We start from the raw sequence: 20,151 nt of genomic DNA on the forward strand, positions 1-20,151 counted from the left end.
ATATTCTTCAGAGAGCCAGTCATGACAAAACTATTCCCACCTGGTGTGCAAGATAAGCGAAATATACTCAGAATTCAAGAAGAATATTACCGAACTAACAGTTCACAGAAGAATGGAAAACTGGTGGGAGCCAACATCAAGGAAGATCAATTTGGATTTAGGAGAAATGTAGGAACACACAAGGCAATATTGACCCTACGACTTATTTCTGAAGATAGGTTTTAAGAAAGGCAACCCTATGTTTATAGAAAGTTTTTGACAGTGTTGACAAGAATATCCCTTCTGAAATTTTGAAGGCATCAGGGCATGAATGTAAGTCTCGGTGGCTAAGAAGGGAATGAGGTAGGGCTGTCACCTATCTACAAGGACTTAAAGTTCCAAGAGAAGAAATAAAAACTTTTGAGATTTGCCAATGATAGCCTATATAGTAATTCTGTCAGAAACAGCAAAGGACTTGGAAGAGCAATTAAATGGAATGGATAGTGTCCTGAAAGGAGGATATAAGATGAACATTAACCAAAGCAAAGCAAGGGTAATGGAATGTAGTTGAATTAACTGACACGAAGCTGAGGGAATTAGATTAGAAAATGAGACACTGAAAGTAGGCCTAATAGTTCAGTTGTACTGTTTGGACAGTAAGTTAAATTAACTGACTGCTGAAGTAGGGAGGATATAAAATGTAGACTAGCAATAGTGAGAAAAGCATTTCTGATGAAGAGATATAGGCTATGTTAACAATGAAAATAAATCTTAGTGTTAGGGAATCTTTTCTGAAGGTATTTGCCAGGAATGTAACCTTGTATTGAAATGAAAAATGTATAATAAACAGTTCAGACTATAAGAGAACAGAAATGTGGTGCTAAACAAGAATCCCAAAGATTATATGGGTAGATCATGCAACTAATGAGGAGGTATTCAACAGATTTGGGGAGAAAAGAAATCTGTGGCACAACTTGACTAACAGAAGGAATTGGTTGATGGGACATATTCTGAGACATCAAAGGATCGCCAATTGAGTGACTGTATCATACTAGTCTTCAGAATGGTGACTGAAACAACATTTTAAAAAAGGTCTCTAACTAAATGGACATGTGTCTGTTTTCAAGTTCTGCGACATTTACTTTCAATTTTGTGATACCTGTGGTAAATAGAAAATACATGAATTCTGAAATTTCTGGTAACAATGACCACTGATACAATGCAAATATGTAATACAACTACTTTATTATTGCTGCTGTTATGGCACCAGTTACTTGTTAACAACTGATATAACTTGACTTCTTCCCGAATCTGTCGATGACTAATACAAATTAAATATTTATTTGAGTGATCAAATGTCTGTGTTAGAAAACCGAAATTTCTTGCATAATTCAAAATGAAAATAACTAGGGACGAAAGCAACCTCATTCAAAATTACAACAGTGACACACCTCAGGCCACCAAGAGCTACTGGTCTGGCATTTCATAAAGTCTTGGTCAGAAAAATTTTACAGCAACTTATGTAGACAGCATAGAGCTGCATAGCATGAAGGAAGGAGTGCCATTCTGCAAAACCATACCACTACTCAGCTAAAAGAGATGACAAGGGAGTTTTTTTTTTTTTTTTTTTTTTTTTTTTTTTTGAAAAGAAGGCTTTTGCCAGTCTCAAATAAGATACCTCTCAGAACCCAAAACAAGGTTACCTTTATCCCATATGTGGGGGGGGGGGGGCGGGGGGGGGGAATAAATATAGTCAATCATAATAGGGCAAGTAAAATAAATAACTAAAAAAATCCTAGTACCAATCTCAGCAGGCCAAATGACTAGTACCTATCAATAAAAATGAATGAATGTCCTAAACGGCTCATTTTATTTAAAATCACCCAAAATAAAGAAATCTCGTTGCCATCATGTCACAGATATTTGTGAAAATTTGGTGTAAGAAAGTGCATAGATAGAAAGTGATAAAATAATTTTTTCAGATTTTTTAGATCAAAATTGTAGTCAGGGGGCCATTTTGAAATGTCTAGCATTTTGTCCATCTGGCATCAGTACAAAAGGTAGATTGAAAGTTTTTAACTACTATAACTCTCTTATTTATAAATCAATTTTATTCATTAGAAAGATAAAAGGACCACCTATATCACTAAACTATAAAAATGCTCCAACTGTACATATAAACATGTGCAAATCTGTATTTAAAGTCATTTTTCATTTTTTTTTTTTTTTTAACTTCATGAATTTTTTTTTCATCAAAAACATAAGTTTCACCATTTTAAATTTTGTCTCAAAGAATTCCTATTGTCATACATTTCAACATTTAAAAAATCAGAAGGGTGTTTGTTCTGTTTAATCATTTAAAACAGAAAGAACATAAATAATAATATACACATATCATTGTGTGACTCTTACCTAGTGGTCACAAATGATGATAAGTTCTCATAAAATTCTAAAAAGCATTCATTCTTTCAAACAAGTTTTCAGTGGATAATATTATGTCTGATTCAAAAGTATATAAACAACCAGTACTTGTGCTTAAACTAGGAGCAGCCAAAGTCATTACAATGTTTTCATAAGGTATCCAGCAAACATCAGTGTGAAGTGGCAATGAATAACTTGAGGAAGGGCCACTTGGACTCATGAACTTGACTTTTGCATCTCTGTGTTCTTCACTTATCTCTAGAATTTTTCCAAGCCACCACTGGTTATTGTAGATAGCTGCGACAAATGTTTCTTCTTTAATTGTGTTAGAGGCAGTGTTTAGAATTCCAAGAGGAACTTGAATGAATTTAGTAGATGATGAAACACGCTTTGATCAGCAACTTGTTTTCATTCAGCGGTTTGAAAAAATGATTCACTCTTGTCCCAGGAATGGTAGAACCAGTCTCATACCGTTTTTGTAACATGTTTGTAAACTTTGTTATCTCCTCTGTTGTAACATGAGTTTTGGCAAATGCAAACAGATCTTTTGGACTTAAAATGTGACTGTCCTATGGGCGCTGTAAACTTGCTCTTGTTGTTAAACATTTAATAGTACCACCAACTCCATCACATGCATTTTTGCCATGACTTGGAGCAAAAAAATTCCTTTCTGCAATTACTCCATGATCTTGCATGAGATAGCACAAATTTAAAACGTTCGTAAAGTTTTTATATTTTGCAGAACTGCCAACACTGAAGAACATAACATGCTGGATGTGCATAGAATGTGATTGTATCCTGCTGCAGACAGTCACTTACACAACACAATGACATTGACTTATTGCAATCATCTGTTTTAAAGTACACCACAAAAGGATGAAGGGTGACTTGAATGTTGTGCCAGTGAAATCCTTGTGCAGCATCCTGAAGCAAACAGGTATAGTTCTCTGCAAAATCCACTATGATGATAAACATAGTATCAGGGAGGGTTTCTTTGCTTCATTTGAAGTTGTGACTCTGAGATGTTGGTACATAATGATGTTGTGTTAAGTTTTGAAGTTTCTGCATGAGATACTCAACAAATTCATCAGTCGTCTCCATTAATGTCTCCAGTGTAGATCGATAAGTTTGCATCCATTGTTTGAATACAACATTTTCACAATCTTGTAAGGACTCCAGCAATATTAAAAAATATTCATCAGAACATTGAGAACAGTGACGCAGCATGCACTCCTCGTTTTCCAGATTGCACACAAGTTTCTGTAGAACTTCAGTGTAGGGTTCTTTCACACGTGCAGCATGAATCAATAGCTTTACGTTTTGGTGATATGTGCATACAGATACGTTATGCATTCCACGACTGTTTACAGTAATGCATTCTTTTGGCCTAAGTTTTAGTAAAACCAATTTTATCTTCACGTTATTTTTCTCTGAAAGCTAAGTATACATCTTTCAGATTATGTAAAATTAGTCTTTTTGTCTTATACACTCTTTTGCCATTTTCTGAAGGAGCAGACAGACAGTCTTTTTTATTAGCAGAAATGCAACTTATATCAACTTCACAGTAAAAATTCTGGACACATTTTTCCACATCCTTACCTATTCTGTTTCCCACATTATAACTCCCTTTTGACAAAATACCATCTTCTTTTAGCGATACCCTCGATTTCTTTACCATGTATTGTGTTAAAAAACATTTGGATTTTTTTCTTTACTCCAAGAAGCTGGTGCAAAGGTAAGTATTTGTAGTTTTTCTTTAACAGAACTTCTGCTGAATTTCTCTTTAAGTTTTTGCGTTAAACTATTACAGTCTGTACATTCAGTACTGTCAGTTTCTTCAGATACATTTTTCACTGGAACATGTAGCGCTTCTGATGCTGTTTGCTGGAATTTTAAAGCTAAGCGATGAGACTTGGATCGAATGTATTCTGGATGCCTATCTTGTGCTCTCTTGGTAACCTTAAATGGTGAAATTTCAAGTAATTCACAACTTTCATTAAGTTTTTGAAGAGCTGTAGATGGATCTTGTGTATATTCTTGATCTTCAACTTCAGATTCATCCATCCCTGGAAAGTTATCCCCCACAGGAGATAAAATGTCCTTACTACATGTTATGAACAGCTTGGTACCTGGGATAAGTCCAGAGGTTTTATATTTCTTTTCCATGGTTAAAGAAAGATTTCTTAGCAGTCTTTTTACCATGCTTCTTAAAATGGTCACAGCAAATTCTTTGTCTATCTTCAAATGTTCCCAAATAGAGCCTTTTGTGAGAAAAACAAACACTCAATATTTCACAGGTGCTCCTTAACTTCAATAATTCAATAACAACTTGATTCAGGCTTGACATATCTATTAAATCAAGCTCTTCACTGCTACTACTTTTCTCCTAACACACAACTGATGACACAAAACCTAAAGAATATTTGTTTTCCATTGCTATTTTTAATCAACTGTGTATGTTGCAGAAAAGAATTGGATGCTTTGAAACATTTTCTTGTTCTCTAACTACCAGACAGAATGGCTGCTTATGTAAGAAGCACAAAATCAAGACAAAAACATCCTTCACACACATAAACTGCACAGACACACAAAAATCTAACACACACAGCCTGTTTGCATGTGAGTGTAGCTGCTACACTGAATTTTTCATTGTTTTTTTTTCACGTATTACTGATTAGCTTTTTAAAGAAATTAATTATTACAGCATTATTGAAAAAGTATAACATCTTACACCAGAGGACAAACATCCTTTCAATTTTTTTATGTTGGAAAGTATGGAAGTAGGAATTATTTGAAACAAAAATTCAGATGGTGAAACTAATGATTCTGCTGATAAAAAAAATCCTGAAATTTGTTAACAAAAAAAAAAAAAAAATGGTGAGAAATTACATTAATTACAAATTTTCAAACCTTTGTTGCTTAGACACAGCACTTTAATAATTTTTATATTATAGGCCATAGCTCTATTCTTTTACTTTCCAGTGACACCAAATTGAATAAAATTGATTCATAAATAAAAAAGTTATAGTGGTTACAAACTTACAATGCACTTCGTTTCCCAACACCAGTTGGTAGAAGAGGCCCACATTTCAAAATGGTCTCCTAATTACAATTATGGTCAAAAAAATTCCAGAAAAAATATTTTAATCCTAACTCATTATGTACATTATTACACCAAATTTTCAGAAAAATCTGTGACATATGGGCAACGGCTACTGGGTGATTTCAAATGAAATTACCCAAACGGAGCATGTAACGTTTACTTGTGAAGTTCATTCCCTACTGACAGTATACGAATAAAACGAGCATCGAAATCAGTTTTAATCTGTTGTGATATTACACAGAAGTGCATGGCTGAACAGAGTGGATACTGATGTTTTCAATGGTCTTCGATAACTTACTGTCTAGTTTGTGCAATATACACAACCAGACTGATCAGTGCTATAAAACATCCATAAGACCAGCACAGTACACATAGTACTGTCTTCATCAGTCACACAAGTATACTGTACCTCTCGCCAGCGGTCTTCCGGCCATCCTTCGGTGTATGGACGTCTCTCTAATCCTGCAATATACTCGTCCAGTTCTTTATCCAGCTTTTCTGCTAGTTTTAACCTCTCCTCGTCAGTCATTTGACTCGTTTTCTTCGGTTTTGCTGAATGGTTTTCCATTCTGGTGAAACGATGAGGTCGTTGTGCTTATGAGAATTGCGTATCGTTGTGCTGATGAGAACTGCGTAGTCTTTGTTACGTGCGCACTAGACATCTAACTCTAATCAGCACATGGTACCGTGATATGTGGTTTATAAATATATCTAAATGCATTAACAAGATGAAATTCATAATTTATACAACACTGTTGATGTCAATGAGTAACACTAGACATCACAATTCACAACACACAAACCACACATCTTCAAAACAAAAACATTTCGCCGATCGAGAACAAAGAAAACGATGAGGAATAAAATCCACAAGGAGAAAGATATTTCACTCGACCAAGATAAAGGTGGGTTCCTGTCTTACTTTTCTAAAAAGAACTAGAATGGCACGGTACCAAATTTTCAACAAAATGATTTTAGACTCTGGATTTTTCCACTGATATAGTATGTAGCAATGGGGGATCAACTTCCGATTCATAGTTGTTTTAAACTGCAAATCTTCAGTTGGCATACTTGTCCTTGCATATCATCAGTTGGTGAACATGTTTAAAAACATAAGAATGTGTGTGTTTGTTTTTGTAGCCGCAAAGTTTCATTGCTTGTTTGTCCCACAGGTGAAGTGTGGTATATTGCTACGAAGACGCTCATGTGGTGTCCCTTTTTTGTTTCGGTTAGAAACTACTGAAAAACGTAAATATCAGAGGAAGTATGAAAGTAATGCTGCAGCATTTGGTTTTATGGGGGAGAATAGCTTTTTGTCCATACAGTAATGTTTTGAAATGTAACAGATTTTTTTCGGAAGCGAAGAAAAATACTACTGTCCATTCCGTCATTGGACAGACAAATTTTCAAAATTATGCAATTTTTTCCCGCAACGTACGTCTGTTGTGTCGGCCACCGGAAAAAATTAAAGACATACTTATGCGATCTGAATCCACGAAATCCACGCACGATCCCCAAGGCATTCACGAAAGTTTCTCAGCGCTGCAAACGAAGAAATTGGTCCCGCGTAAGAAGCGAACAGCTGTCGAGGAAAAAGGTGTCAGCAAGCCAGGGGTAAAGTATAAATGTAGATAGTTCGTACAATTCGTGTTTGCATTGTTGTTACTGTATTGTCTGCTTTGCCGGCCGGAGTGGCCAAGCGGTTCTAGGCACTACAGTTTGGAGCCGCGCGACCGCTACGGTCGCAGGTTCGAATCCTGCCTCGGGCATAGATGTGTGTGATGTCCTTAGGTTAGTTAGGTTTAAGTAGTTCTACGTTCTAGGGGACTGATGACCTCAGATGTTAAGTCCCTTAGTGCTCAGAGCCATTGTTTTTATTGTCTGCTTTGCCCCCATGTAGACCTTATTGCCATTGTGATTGGCTTATGGTAGTGAACGATTTAGTGATATCTTGTAAGAGGACAACTTTAATTGCACAGCAGTGAAAAAGCTTAAAGCCCCTGTCTTCTGACAGAATAGTAGTGTATGTTCAGACGTCGATAAAAATGAGATAATACAACTATACTAGAGGGAACGGCGACAGTATCGCTTGGCGGTAAGGGTGGAACTTCGATACCTAGCCGTCTTGGAAATTACCTTGAGTTGTGCCGAAACGTACCAGTCTATTTTGAGTACTTCGGCAAATATGATTTTGTACAATAAATGCTATGTGCACTCATCAATTAAAATGACGGGAATACAGAAGTGTCAGATTCCACCCGTCTGCTTTGACCCATGACGTCACCAATTGTCGAAAACGACAATTCTCAACAATTCCAATATGGCGCCTATGACGTCATTACATAAACGACAACGAACACGAAATTCATATAAAACCAACACACACATCTCGCTCCATAAATATAATGAAAGTAACGGGACCAGCGCGAGTAATTGGGGATTTTTGGGTGGGGACAAGGTAAATATAACCTCCTGAGGCCCACGGTCCAGTATACTGGACTACTCACAAAAGCAATGCTTGAGACCCAAAGTTCAGTATACCGTACCAACCATTCTGCAAAAGTAAAATATGGTTTTATGTATTTTAGGCATATCTGGCCCCAAAAATAGTATATTCTACATAAAATTAAAGAAAAACACCTTTGGGACTCAGGATTTCACACACACACACACACACACACACACACATACACACACACACACACACACACACACACACACACACACCACGATCCCAAATCACACAAAACGACGGCTTAAAAACACCACAAAATTCCCAAGTTCCACTACACTTGCAATATCAACAGGAATCGGTCACTTCCCATCACCAACTACTTCAAAAATTATAATCAAACCGCAATTATCAATACCACAAAACCAACACAAATTATAATCTGGCACTTCCCTTGACTTAAATAGGTCAACAGCAACACACGATACCATAACAGCCACGACAACACATTAGAATCGGACACTTCCCTTGACTTACATAGGTCAACAGCAACTCCTGACACCAAAACACACAGCTATGACACATTGGAGTCGAACACTTCCCATGACCTATGCAGGTCAAATACAACTGACGATACAAAAAAAATTGAAACCCAGTATTTCCCCCAAGATACATAAATCAACCACAAGTGCCAATACCAAAACATCAACCACCAACACATGCAGTACATAACACCGACCCAAAAACACATAAAAACCCACCGAACATGATAGCACGCGAGCAGTAGACCCAAAAAAACGACTACTTACCATAAAAAAGTTCCGGCGCTACACACTAACCCCCAACTCGCATATTATGCTCATACACCGCATTTCACTATCTCCGTCACAAGCCCAAAAAGTTACAGAAACTTAATGACACAAAATGTCGTCCCCCATTTCAGCTCGCACACACACACACACACACTATTAAACTTAAAAGTCATATCCACACCTAACAAAACAAGCCACAAATTGAATTAAACAACTTACAGTGTGACAAACAGCAAACCAATAACATCAAATGACACCGCAATAACATAAACACATTGGAAACTTAATTCTTATCTCAGTGAAACTAATTTCTGTTCTTCTATAACAGTCACAACCGATAAATGCACGGGAGGACGACGGTTCAATCCTGCGTCCGGCCATCCTGATTTAGGTTTCCCGTGATTTCCCTAAATCACTCCAGGCAAATGCCGGGATGGTTCCTCTGAATGGGCACGGCCGACTTCCTTCCCCATCCATCCCTAATCCGATGAGACCGATGACCACGCTGTCTGGTCTCCTTCCCCAAAACCAACGAACCGACCAACGATAAATGCACACTTCAAGCACCGACACCCAAATGAACCCAATACACCACCAGAGGACACCACCAACCGCAACAAGACGAAATCTACAAACACAACACACTTATAAACTAAACTCCGCGCCATCAGACATCACACAACACAACACCCTTACGTCATGGGTCAAAGCCGATGGGTGGGATCAGATGCCTCTGTTGTATCCTTTTTTGCAACTGTTTTCACCAGCTTTATGCCCCATTGTTGGCTCTACTGTTCTTGTCCGCAGCTCATGGTCTCGCGGTCGTGTTCTCGCTTCCCTAGCACGTGGTCCTGGGTTCGATTACCAGCAAGGTCAGGGATTTTCACCTGCCTCGAGATGACTGGGTGTTTGTGTTGTCCTCATCATTTCATCGTCATTCATGAAAGTGGCGAGATTGGACTGAGCAAAGGTTGGGTATTTCTCCGGGTGCTGATAACCGTGCAGTAGAGCACCCCACAAACCAATCATCATCATCATCTTCAAAAGAAAAATTCGGAGTAGGTATAAAAATTCATGGAGTAGAAGTAAAAACTTTGATGTTCGCCGATGACATTGTAATTCTGTCAGATACAGCAAAGGACTTGGAAGAGCAGTTGAACGGAATGGACATTGTCTTGAAAGGAGGATATAAGATGAACATCAACAAAAGTAAAAGAGGATAATGGAATGTAGTCAAATTAAGTCGGGTGATGTTGAGGGAATTAGATTAGGAAATGAGACACTTAAAGTAGTAAAGGAGTTTTGCTATTTAGGGAGTAAAATAACTGATGATGGTCGAAGTAGAGAGGATATAAAATGTAGACTGGCAATGGCAAGGAAATCGTTTCTGAAGAAGAGAAATTTGTTAATGTCGCGTATAGACTTAAGTGTCAGGAAGTCGTTTCTGAAAGTATTTGTATGGAGTGTAGCCATGTATGGAAGTGAAACATGGACGATAACCAGTTTGGACAAGAAGAGAATAGAAGCTTTCGAAATGTGGTGCTACAGAAGAATGCTGAAGATAAGGTGGGTAGATCACGTAATTAATGAGGAGGTATTGAATAGGATTGGGGAGAAGAGAAGTTTGTGGCACAACTTGACTAGAAGAAGGGATCGGTTGGTAGGACATGTTTTGAGGCATCAAGGGATCACAAATTTAGTATTGGAGGGCACCGTGGAGGGTAAAAATCATAGAGGGAGACCAAGAGATGAATACACTAAGCAGATTCAGAAGGATGTAGGTTGCAGTAAGTACTGGGAGATGAAGAAGCTTGCACAGGATAGAGTAGCATGGAGAGCTGCATCAAACCAGTCTCAGGACTCCCCCCAGGGGATCCACAACTCTTTTGTGGATACGTGCGTAGCGAGCACGGGACCCCGAGCTGATGTGGCCTTCCTTCCTTTCCGGGCTGCATACCTTCCCTTTCCGCATCCTTCCCCATCCCCCATCTTCGCCACCCCCCCCCCCCCCCTTCACCTCTGGCTCTTTCTTTCCCTTTCTCTGGGGTTATGGTTTGTGCCTACGTCCGGAGACGGACGCTTGTACATATACTACATTCTTCGCCTTCCTTCCTTGCTTGTAAGTCTTCATCCTTCCTTTGTCCTTCTCTTTTCCTTACCTCTTCTCTCTACCTTCTCCGCTGCGGCGTTTGAGACCTCTCTTCTTTCCTTTCCCTTTCTCTTTCTCTTTCTTCCTCCCTGTGCGTGTCTGAAGGCCAACCCACGCACTTCCATGCGTAGCCGGTGACGGGGTAACGCGTAATTCCCCGCCCCGGGTAGACAGGTAGGACACGTACGTACCCCCTGGTAACGGCCAGGCCCAGGGAGGGGTGATTACCCGAGCTGATACCTTCCGAAAGTGCCGATTGGTCCCTCCGTCCGTTTGTCGGGAGGTGTGACCTGAGGTGTGAACAATCATCTAAGGCGGGAGTGCCCTCAGAGAGGGCCCCCACAAGGGAGGAGCGCGCCATCGGAGACGCCGGTAATCATGGGGGATTCTTCCGCAATGGTTTCCTCACCTTCCACTATGTCTGCTCACAAACGTAAGTTCACTGAGTCTCAACCACAGTCAGTTCTTCCATCGTTGCCACAGTTCCTTGTTGTTTCTCGGTCTGACGAAGGTCACGACTTCTCCACGGTGAACCCTTTCATTATTCAGAAAGGTGTCGACGCAATTGCAGGTCCTGTAAAGTCTTGTTCCAGATTACGGAATGGCACCCTGTTGTTAGAAACAGTCAGTGCCCTCCAGGCACAAAAATTGCTGCGTACGTCACTACTACACACATTCCCTGTCCGGGTGGAACCGCACTGTACCTTAAATTCCTCGCGTGGAGTCGTTTATACACGCTCCCTCGATGGACTGTCTGACGAAGAAATTCAGCACTACCTGTCTGACCAGGGCGTAACGGCTGTTCAGAGGGTTATGAAAAGGGTTGACACGAACATCATTCCAACCCGCACTGTCTTCTTGACATTTGACAAAGTTCAACTACCATCGAAAATCAAAGCCGGCTATGAGATAATTTCCATTCGCCCTTACGTCCCGAACCCTACGCGTTGCTATCGATGCCAGCGGTTCAATCACACCAGCCAGTCCTGTTCCAATCCGGCCAAATGTGTTACGTGTGGCAGGGATGCCCATGAGGGTGCTTGTCCACCTCCATCCCCTCGCTGCATCAACTGTATGGGTGACCACGCCGCTTCCTCTCGAGATTGTCCCGTTTTTAAGGACGTAAAGCTCATCCAGGAAATTAGAGTAAAGGAAAAGGTGTCGACCATTGCTGCTCGAAAATTATTCGCCAGTCGACAGCCCACCGTGCCTCAGAAAGGAAAATACAGCGCTGTCCTTGCTTCTCATTGGCCAACAAAGGAGGCGGCCACGCAGACTTGCGACCTCACCTTTAGTGCCACGGTCGTCAGATCGGCCAGTGCAAAGATCACCCGTTCAACCTCACCACTTTCGCCTGCCCACTCTCTGGCTCACCCTTCGTCGAGTTCTGCTAAATCTCGAGCCCAAAAGTCAGACACCAAGACTTCGAAAAAAGAGCATACTCGTGAAGAGTTTTTACGTACGGCAACTTCCCAACCATCGGTTCCTCCTTCCTCTAGACATCATACTTCCAAGAAGGCTACAAAGAAACCCAGTTCCTCTCCTTCTCCGCCAAGGCGTGTCCCATCTACAGTACCACCTGGCGGAAGTCTCCCTCGGCCGTCTTCTGTGTTGCCGAGGCGCACTGCTGGCGGCCGATCAACCGGCCGGTCGCTGGTGGCAGGAGCTGCTCCTGACCAACCTATGGATCAGGATCTTCTGCCTTCGGCTGAATGCCATTCCATGCTGTCGGTCGCAAGCTCAGAGCAGTCGTTGAGTTGACAGCGACCTTGGTCACATTCCTCCATTTTCTGTTCACCCTATGTCCATTATCCACTGGAATATCCGCGGTATTCGAGCCAATCGGGATGAATTGTCGATCCTCTTACAATCCTACTCGCCGGTCATCTTCTGTCTTCAGGAAACAAAGCTGCGTCCCCATGACCGCTTTGTTCTCCCTCATTTTCAGTCCGTCCGATATGATCTCCCCTCTGTTGAAGGCACTCCAGCACATGGAGGACTCATGATTCTTCTCCATGAAACTGTCCATTATCACCCAATCCATTTAAACACTTCCTTCCAAGCTGTCGCCGTCTGTCTTTCCCTTTCCGGATACACGTTCTCTCTTTGTACTGTATACATTCCATCGTCCACACCAATGGCACGAGCTGATCTCCTTCATCTTCTTGGTCAGCTTCCACCCCCATATTTGCTGGTCGGGGACTTCAATGCCCACCACCCGCTTTGGGGATCTCCACATCCTTGTCCACGTGGCTCACTATTGCTAGACGTCTTCCACCAAGCAGATCTAGTTTGCCTCAACACTGGGGTCCCTACGTTTTTGTCTGCCTCCACGGCAAATTTATCTCATTTGGACCTTGCGGTCGGTACTGTTCCGCTAGCTCGGCGCTTCGAATGGTTCGCCCTTGATGATACACACTCGAGTGACCACTTTCCATGTGTCCTTAGACTGCAGCCTCAACAGCCATATATGCGCCCGCGACGCTGGAAGTTTGCTCAAGCCGATTGGACACTTTTTTCGTCTCTAGCGACATTCGATGACCGTCACTTTCCCAGCGTCGACGATGAGGTCACACATATTACCGACGTTATTCTTACAGCTGCGGAACATTCAATACCACGCACCTCCGAATTGCCCCGGCGCCCCCCAGTTCCTTGGTGGAACGAGGCATGCCGTGATGCACTACGTGAGCGGCGACGTGCTCTCCGCGTTTTCCGCCACCATCCTACTTTGGCCAACTGTATCCGCTATAAGCAGCTACGAACGCGATGCCGTCGTGTCATCCGCGATAGCAAGAAGGCAAGCTGGAAATTCTTTATTAGCTCATTTAACACCTTCACTCCCTCCTCGGAAGTTTGGAGTCGGCTTCGACGGTTCTCAGGCGCGCCTAGTTTCTCCCCGGTCTCTGGGCTCACTGTCGCGCATGACACATTAGTGGACCCCGTCGCAATTTCTAACTCGTTGGGTCAGCACTTTGCCGAGATTTCAAGCTCTTCAAATTACCCGCCAGCGTTTCTCCCGAAGAAACGTGCAGCGGAAGTGCGACCTCTTGCTTTCTCCTCTCAAAATCGCGAAAGCTACAATACTGTTTTCTCCTTGCGGGAACTCCAACATGCACTCTCTTCTTCTCGCTCCTCCGCCCCAGGACCAGATGGTATCCACGTCCAAATGTTGCTGCATTTATCAACCCATAGTCTGCGTTACCTCCTTCGCCTTTATAATCGAATTTGGACCGACAGTACTTTTCCCAGACGATGGCGGGAAGCTATCGTCGTTCCTGTTCCGAAACCTGGAAAGGACAAACATCTCCCCTCTAGCTATCGCCCCATTTCACTCACGAGTAGTGTCTGTAAGGTTTTGGAGCCTATGGTGAATTACCGTTTAGCGTGGTGGCTGGAATCCCGCAGTCTTTTAACACCTGCCCAATGCGGATTCCGAAAGCATCGTTCTGCAGTTGACCATCTTGTTGCTCTCTCCACTTATATCATGAACAATTTTCTCCGGAAACGCCAAACGGTAGCAATATTTTTTGATCTGGAGAGAGCATACGATACCTGTTGGAGGACAGGCATCCTCCGCACACTGTTCTCTTGGGGCTTTCGAGGCCGGCTGCCCCTTTTTCTTCGCGAATTTATGGCAGAGCGCACATTTAGGGTGCGGGTGAACACTACTCTCTCCCGCACTTTCTCCCAAGAAAACGGGGTACCCCAGGGCTCCGTGCTGAGTGTTGTACTGTTTGCCATCGCTATAAATCCAGTTATGGATTGTCTCCTTCCCGATGTCTCGGGCTCCCTCTTTGTGGACGATTTTGCGATCTACTACAGCTCTCAACGGACCAGCCTTCTTGAACGACGTCTTCAAGGATGTCTCGATCGCCTCCACTCTTGGAGCATCGAAACAGGCTTCCGTTTCTCTCCCAGTAAGACCGTTTGTGTTAATTTTTGGCGACGTAAGGAGTTTCTTCCGCCCTCCTTACATCTAGGACCTGTCAACCTTCCGTTTTCAGACGTCGCTAAATTCTTGGGTCTTATGTTTGACAGGAAACTGTGCTGGTCCTCCCACGTTTCCTATCTTTCGGCTCGCTGTCTGCGATCACTTAACACCCTCCGTGTCCTGAATGGTACCTCCTGGGGAGCGGACCGAGTGGTCCTTCTCCGCCTCTGTCGCGCCTTAGTGCGCTCGAAATTGGATTATGGAAGCATAGTCTACTCCTCTGCTCGGCCGTCTATTCTTCGGCGTCTTGACTCTATCCACCACCGTGGATTACGTTTAGTGTCTGGAGCTTTTTACACTAGCCCTGTGGAAAGCCTTTATGCTGAGACTGCTGAACCTCCGCTGTCCAATCGGCGAGCAGTCCTTCTGAGTCGTTATGCTAGCCATCTGTCTTCCATGCCTGCTAATCCAGACCATGACATTTTTTTCGATGCCTCCTTTGATGTAGGGTATGCAGGCCGCCCTTCCTCCCTACTACCACCGGGAGTCCGCTTCCGTCAACTGCTCCATTCTCTTTCCTTTCGCTTTCCTAAAACCTTCTTGACAGCTTGGGGTACAGCACCGCCTTGGCTCCGTCCCCGCATCTGCCTGCTCCGTGACCTTTGTCAATTTCCCAAGGATGGTTCCCCTTCACTTGTTTATCGTCGGGCATTTGCTGCTCTATGTGCACAAATGAAGGAAGCCACATTTATTTACACTGATGGCTCGAAAAGATCGTTAGGTGTAGGGAGTGCCTATATTGTTGGCGACACCCCAAATCAATTTTGGCTTCCCGACCAGTGTTCGGTTTATACTGCGGAGCTTTACGCTGTTCTCCAGGCTGTCCACTACATCAGCCGCCATCAGCGGATACAGTATGTTATCTGCTCAGATTCTCTCAGCTCTCTCCTCATTCTCCAAGCTCTTTACCCTGTCCACCCTCTGGTCCACCGGATTCAGGACTGTCTGCGCTTGCTCCACCTGGGGGGCGTCTCGGTGGCGTTCCTCTGGCTCCTGGGACACGCTGGTATCTGTGGGAATGAGGCGGCCGATATAGCGGCCAAGGCTGCAGTCTCTCTTCCTCGGCCAGCTGTTCCGTCGCTTCCCTTCACCAATCTACGGAGCGGTTTATGTCGCAAAGTTGCTCATTTATGGCATGCGCATTGGTCTACACTTCCCAATAATAAATTGCGGGAAGTGAAAGCTCTTCCTTGCGCTTGGACTTCTTCCTCCCGAACGCGTCGTCGGGAGGAGGTAATTTTAACTCGACTCCGGATAGGGCACTGTCTTTTTAGCCATCGACATCTTTTAAGCGGCGATCCTCCCCCACTCTGTCCCCACTGCTCTCAGCTGTGGCCGGTAAGACACCTTTTAATTGAATGCCCCTATTTTAATCCGTTACGCGCCCGTCTACAGCTATCGCCTGATCTATCGTCGATTTTAGCAGATGACATGCGCTCAGCCGACCGCGTTCTCCAGTTTATTAGTGCTAGTGTAATGACGTCAGTCATTTGAAGCTTTTTTTGGGGACAACCACCCCCTTTCTGTAGTGGATTTTTAAGCCTTCCTTCTGCTTTTAGTTTCTCCAATTTTATGACTTTGTTCCCATTGCTGCTGATTTTCAGTTTCGTTTTTTTTTACTGTTTCCTAAGTCACAGGCTGGGCGCTAATGACCATAGCAGTTTTGCGCCCTAAAACCAAACCAAAAAAAAAAAAAAAAAAGTCTCAGGACTGAAGACCACAACAACAACAACAACAATCTTCATCATCATCTACTGTTCTTGCTATGTGCTAAATTGCAGGGAGTGTGGTTTTTCTGGTGTAAGTATAGCATCTTACGCTTTAGTTGCCGTACTTAAAAGTAGGCCATGCATTAATAGTGATTGTGTTTAATGAAAGGCTCAGAGAATAGTTTCTATGTGTTGAAAAGATGGTGACAACAGTGAACCAAAAGCAATGAACAAAGTCAGTTCTACAGATAAGATTTAATTAAGCGTATTTCTGTTGTCATTGTGAAGATCAGTGTGTCACAGATGAGAGCTTCATGAAGCCCTGCAACAAAAAACACCAATATAAAACACCTCAACTTCTAAAATGAGTTCAACAATACCCACCAAAGAAAAAGAAAATTTTCGCTAATGCCTGTGTTGAGTGTAGAAGTGCACAGACGAGTGACCACAAGATTACTACGGTAAGTCAGAAAAAGTATGTCATAAATAATCTATCTATATTTTTCAAACCATATTCCATGTTTCATTAAGTTCCACATGTCATTGTGACGTTATCAGATGAAAACCTCGCTGTTTGTTGAGGCTACCTGTCGATGTAATTAATGCCCTGGTAAAAGTCATCATGACAGCAGAGTGGGATATGCTCCCAAAAGCAAACTTGCCGTTTCAATATGTGATTGAGTCACATAACACATACTGTCAGATCAATATAGAAAAACCATTATGCATGAAAAACTTTTAAAAACATAACCTATATCACAATTTGAACACTCAAACAATTAAACATGTCAGCTGACTGGATATCGCTACATCCTGTAACGTAGGCCAAATAATATATGGTATGCAACATATGTGCACAAGCAGAAAGAGAATAGAACTCTACCAATATTTGTTTTTTATCTGTATAGTTTTTGGAAAGTGGGTGGTTGTGGTAGAATGCTCTGTAAAAGTGACCATTAATTCCATAAAACCTCAGTTATTCTGGGAGAATATTGTGATTCACACAGATAAGTGCCTTAGATAGGTCACAGACAATACCAACCAATGCTATTTTGTTACTTATTTCTTGTAAAATTTGGTTAATAAATGTGTAAATGACATTCTCAGTTGGGCAATTCTTCTGACATCCAAACTGTGATTTGTATTGTATGGAATCGGGGCCCTAGAAACGACAGAGAGGCCTCGTACCCGCTGGAGCCCTCAGTAGTTCACAACCTTTTAACAGGGTGCAGCGGTCCACTTGCCCCACACCGACCCAGGGTTATTGTGCGGTTCGGCACCCACTGGAACCCCCCGCCAGGGAACGTCTCACACCAGATGAGTGTAACCCCAAAGTTTGCGTGGTAGAGTAATTATGGTGTATGCGTACATGGAGAAAGTGTTTGCGCAGCAATCGCCGACATAGTGTAACTGAGGCGGAATAAGGGGAATCAGCCCACATGCTGAGGCAGATGGAAAAATGCCTTAAAAACTGTCCACAGACTGGCTGGCACACCGGACCTCGTCACTAATCCGCTGGGCAGATTCGTACTGGGGACCGGCAAGCCTTCTCGCCTGGAAAGCAGTGCGGTAGACTGCACGGTAACCGGGTGGGCAAATTGTGATTTACTGAGGATGTTATTGTTGCTCAGATTGGCATACTATTCTAGAATAAATCACCTCAGAAATTTTGTATTTAATGATGTCAGTTGTGTTATGGAGCAGTAGTTCTTTCTCCTGTCACTTTTCTTATAGAGATATTTTAACAATGGCATGTTTCATTATCTCTGGGAAAATGCCCTGAGTTTGTGGCATTACATACATCAGGAAAGACAGCACTTATTATGTGGGAACAAATCTTTAGTACTCAGTTGGAAACACCACCAGACCCAGATAAGTTTTTATTTTTTAAGAATTCTGAACAGGCCTTGAAAACTCAGTAGTACTGACCAACTGCCGTGTCATCCTCAGCGCTTAAGGCATCACCGATGTGGATATGGAGAGGCATGTGGTCAGCACCCTGCTCTCTGAGCCGTTGTCAGTTTTTGTATGTGGTGCACTATTTCTTGATCAAGTAGCTCCCTAATTTGCCTGACAAGAGCTGAGTGCACCCCACTTGCCAACAGCACTCAGTAGACCTGAACAGTGACCCATCCAAGTGCTAGCCAAGCCTGATAGTGCTTAACTTCAGTGATCTGGCAGTGCCGTTGGCTTGAGAGAATGTGTAATTTTCTTATTTTCAGTAGGAGAAGGTGGTCAGACACTCATGTGATTGAATTTTTGCATGAGTTGCTTTTTCAGTATACTGCTTTCTCTTGAACAGTGTGTCCTTGGATTTTTTGCTACATTTAAGAAATAGTTATTAAACATACCTGCTACCTGTGGCTGTGACTAATTATCACTCCATTTTTTGGATGTAAGGCTCTACTGTTCCTTCTTTCTTTCTCTTACATTATAATCTGTTTTGCGTAACACATGAGCTATAACATATCACATCAACATGTCTGCACAGGAGTGTTTAGTTATAAACAGATATTTATTCACAGTTCACATTTTTAGCTCCCAGGTAATCGTTTTGTGGAATGAAAGTAACACACACACTAATAAATTGTTTGATAGTAAATTACTATAATGATACTTAACTAGAAATACAATATTTTTCAGTTTTGGAATGTTGTTGCATATGCTACAGCTGAGGAGTACGAGTTGGAGAAGCTCAGGGAGGGATTAATTCAGCAAGATCTCTATGAAGTGCGACCATTAGGGGATGGTACAGATACTAATCAGGCAGGTAATGTATTAGAATTACTAAGAAAAGTAGTTTTCTTTAATTACATGTATAACTCACATTGAACAAGCAATGAAATACAGATGAAAAAGTCTGATTACTCAGTGATAACGAACATTAGTCACTAACAGAAAGTCATGTAAATGCTAGCTTTGGAAAGGAGAAACTGCTTCTTGTGGCAGAGATGGGGGGAAATTGTAGAAAAGGTCAGTAACTCCCAAGCTAAAGAAGGAAAGCAGTGCAATTAATGATTTTCCTGTTCTGCTTTCTCTCCGTTGACCTGGAACATGAGTGACTTTCCAATTTAAGCCCATTAGTTTAATATCAATCCATTTCTTTTTTTTTTTTCCCCGTTTGAAGGAACATCTAAGTCTGTGTTGCTGCTTGGTAAGTAGTACTTTTATCCTTTCTAAATTTACTCACAGCTTCATTATTAATATCACTTTCATACTTTTTATTCATTTTTACTGACTTATTTAACTAAGGAATGGTTAATCTAGGATGGAACAATGACAATATTACGAAAAGGATAGATTGCTTCTCATCGTATAGTGGAGCTGTTGAGTAGCAGACAGGCACAGCAGAAAGACTACTAAACATGTGAGATTTTGGCCAGAAGGCCTTCTTCTGTAATAGACAACATACGCCATTCATGCTAATGCAGCTCACACTACATGACCTCTGTCACTGGCTGCCAAGGTGTGTATGTTGTCTATTTCAGAAGAAAGCCTTGTGGCCGAAAGGTCATTTTGTTTAGTACTCCTT

At 42.2% G+C, this 20,151-nt stretch overlaps 2 protein-coding genes across 3 annotated transcripts in view; one reads left to right on the forward strand and one right to left on the reverse strand.

Annotated features, from left to right (window-relative positions):
- Window positions 1-6,327, reverse strand: part of LOC126202885 (DNA polymerase interacting tetratricopeptide repeat-containing, protein of 47 kDa) — an 88,703-nt gene extending 82,376 nt beyond the window's left edge. For both annotated transcript variants that reach the window (XM_049936945.1, XM_049936944.1), the window contains exon 1: window positions 5,913-6,327. In XM_049936945.1, coding sequence (XP_049792902.1) covers window positions 5,913-6,071 — 159 coding nt within the window. In that variant the 5' untranslated portion in view covers window positions 6,072-6,327. The remainder of the gene's footprint in view (window positions 1-5,912) is intronic.
- Window positions 6,328-6,630: 303 nt separating this feature from the next.
- The window catches only part of LOC126202884 (required for meiotic nuclear division protein 1 homolog), a 101,616-nt gene continuing 88,095 nt past the window's right edge, over window positions 6,631-20,151 (forward strand). Inside the window, exons 1-2 of the mRNA XM_049936943.1 lie at window positions 6,631-7,117; window positions 19,263-19,389. Coding sequence (XP_049792900.1) covers window positions 6,770-7,117; window positions 19,263-19,389 — 475 coding nt within the window. The 5' untranslated portion in view covers window positions 6,631-6,769. The remainder of the gene's footprint in view (window positions 7,118-19,262; window positions 19,390-20,151) is intronic.

The sequence above is a fragment of the Schistocerca nitens genome, chromosome 9 (genome assembly GCF_023898315.1).
Source record: "Schistocerca nitens isolate TAMUIC-IGC-003100 chromosome 9, iqSchNite1.1, whole genome shotgun sequence".
Lineage (NCBI taxonomy): Eukaryota > Metazoa > Arthropoda > Insecta > Orthoptera > Acrididae > Schistocerca > Schistocerca nitens.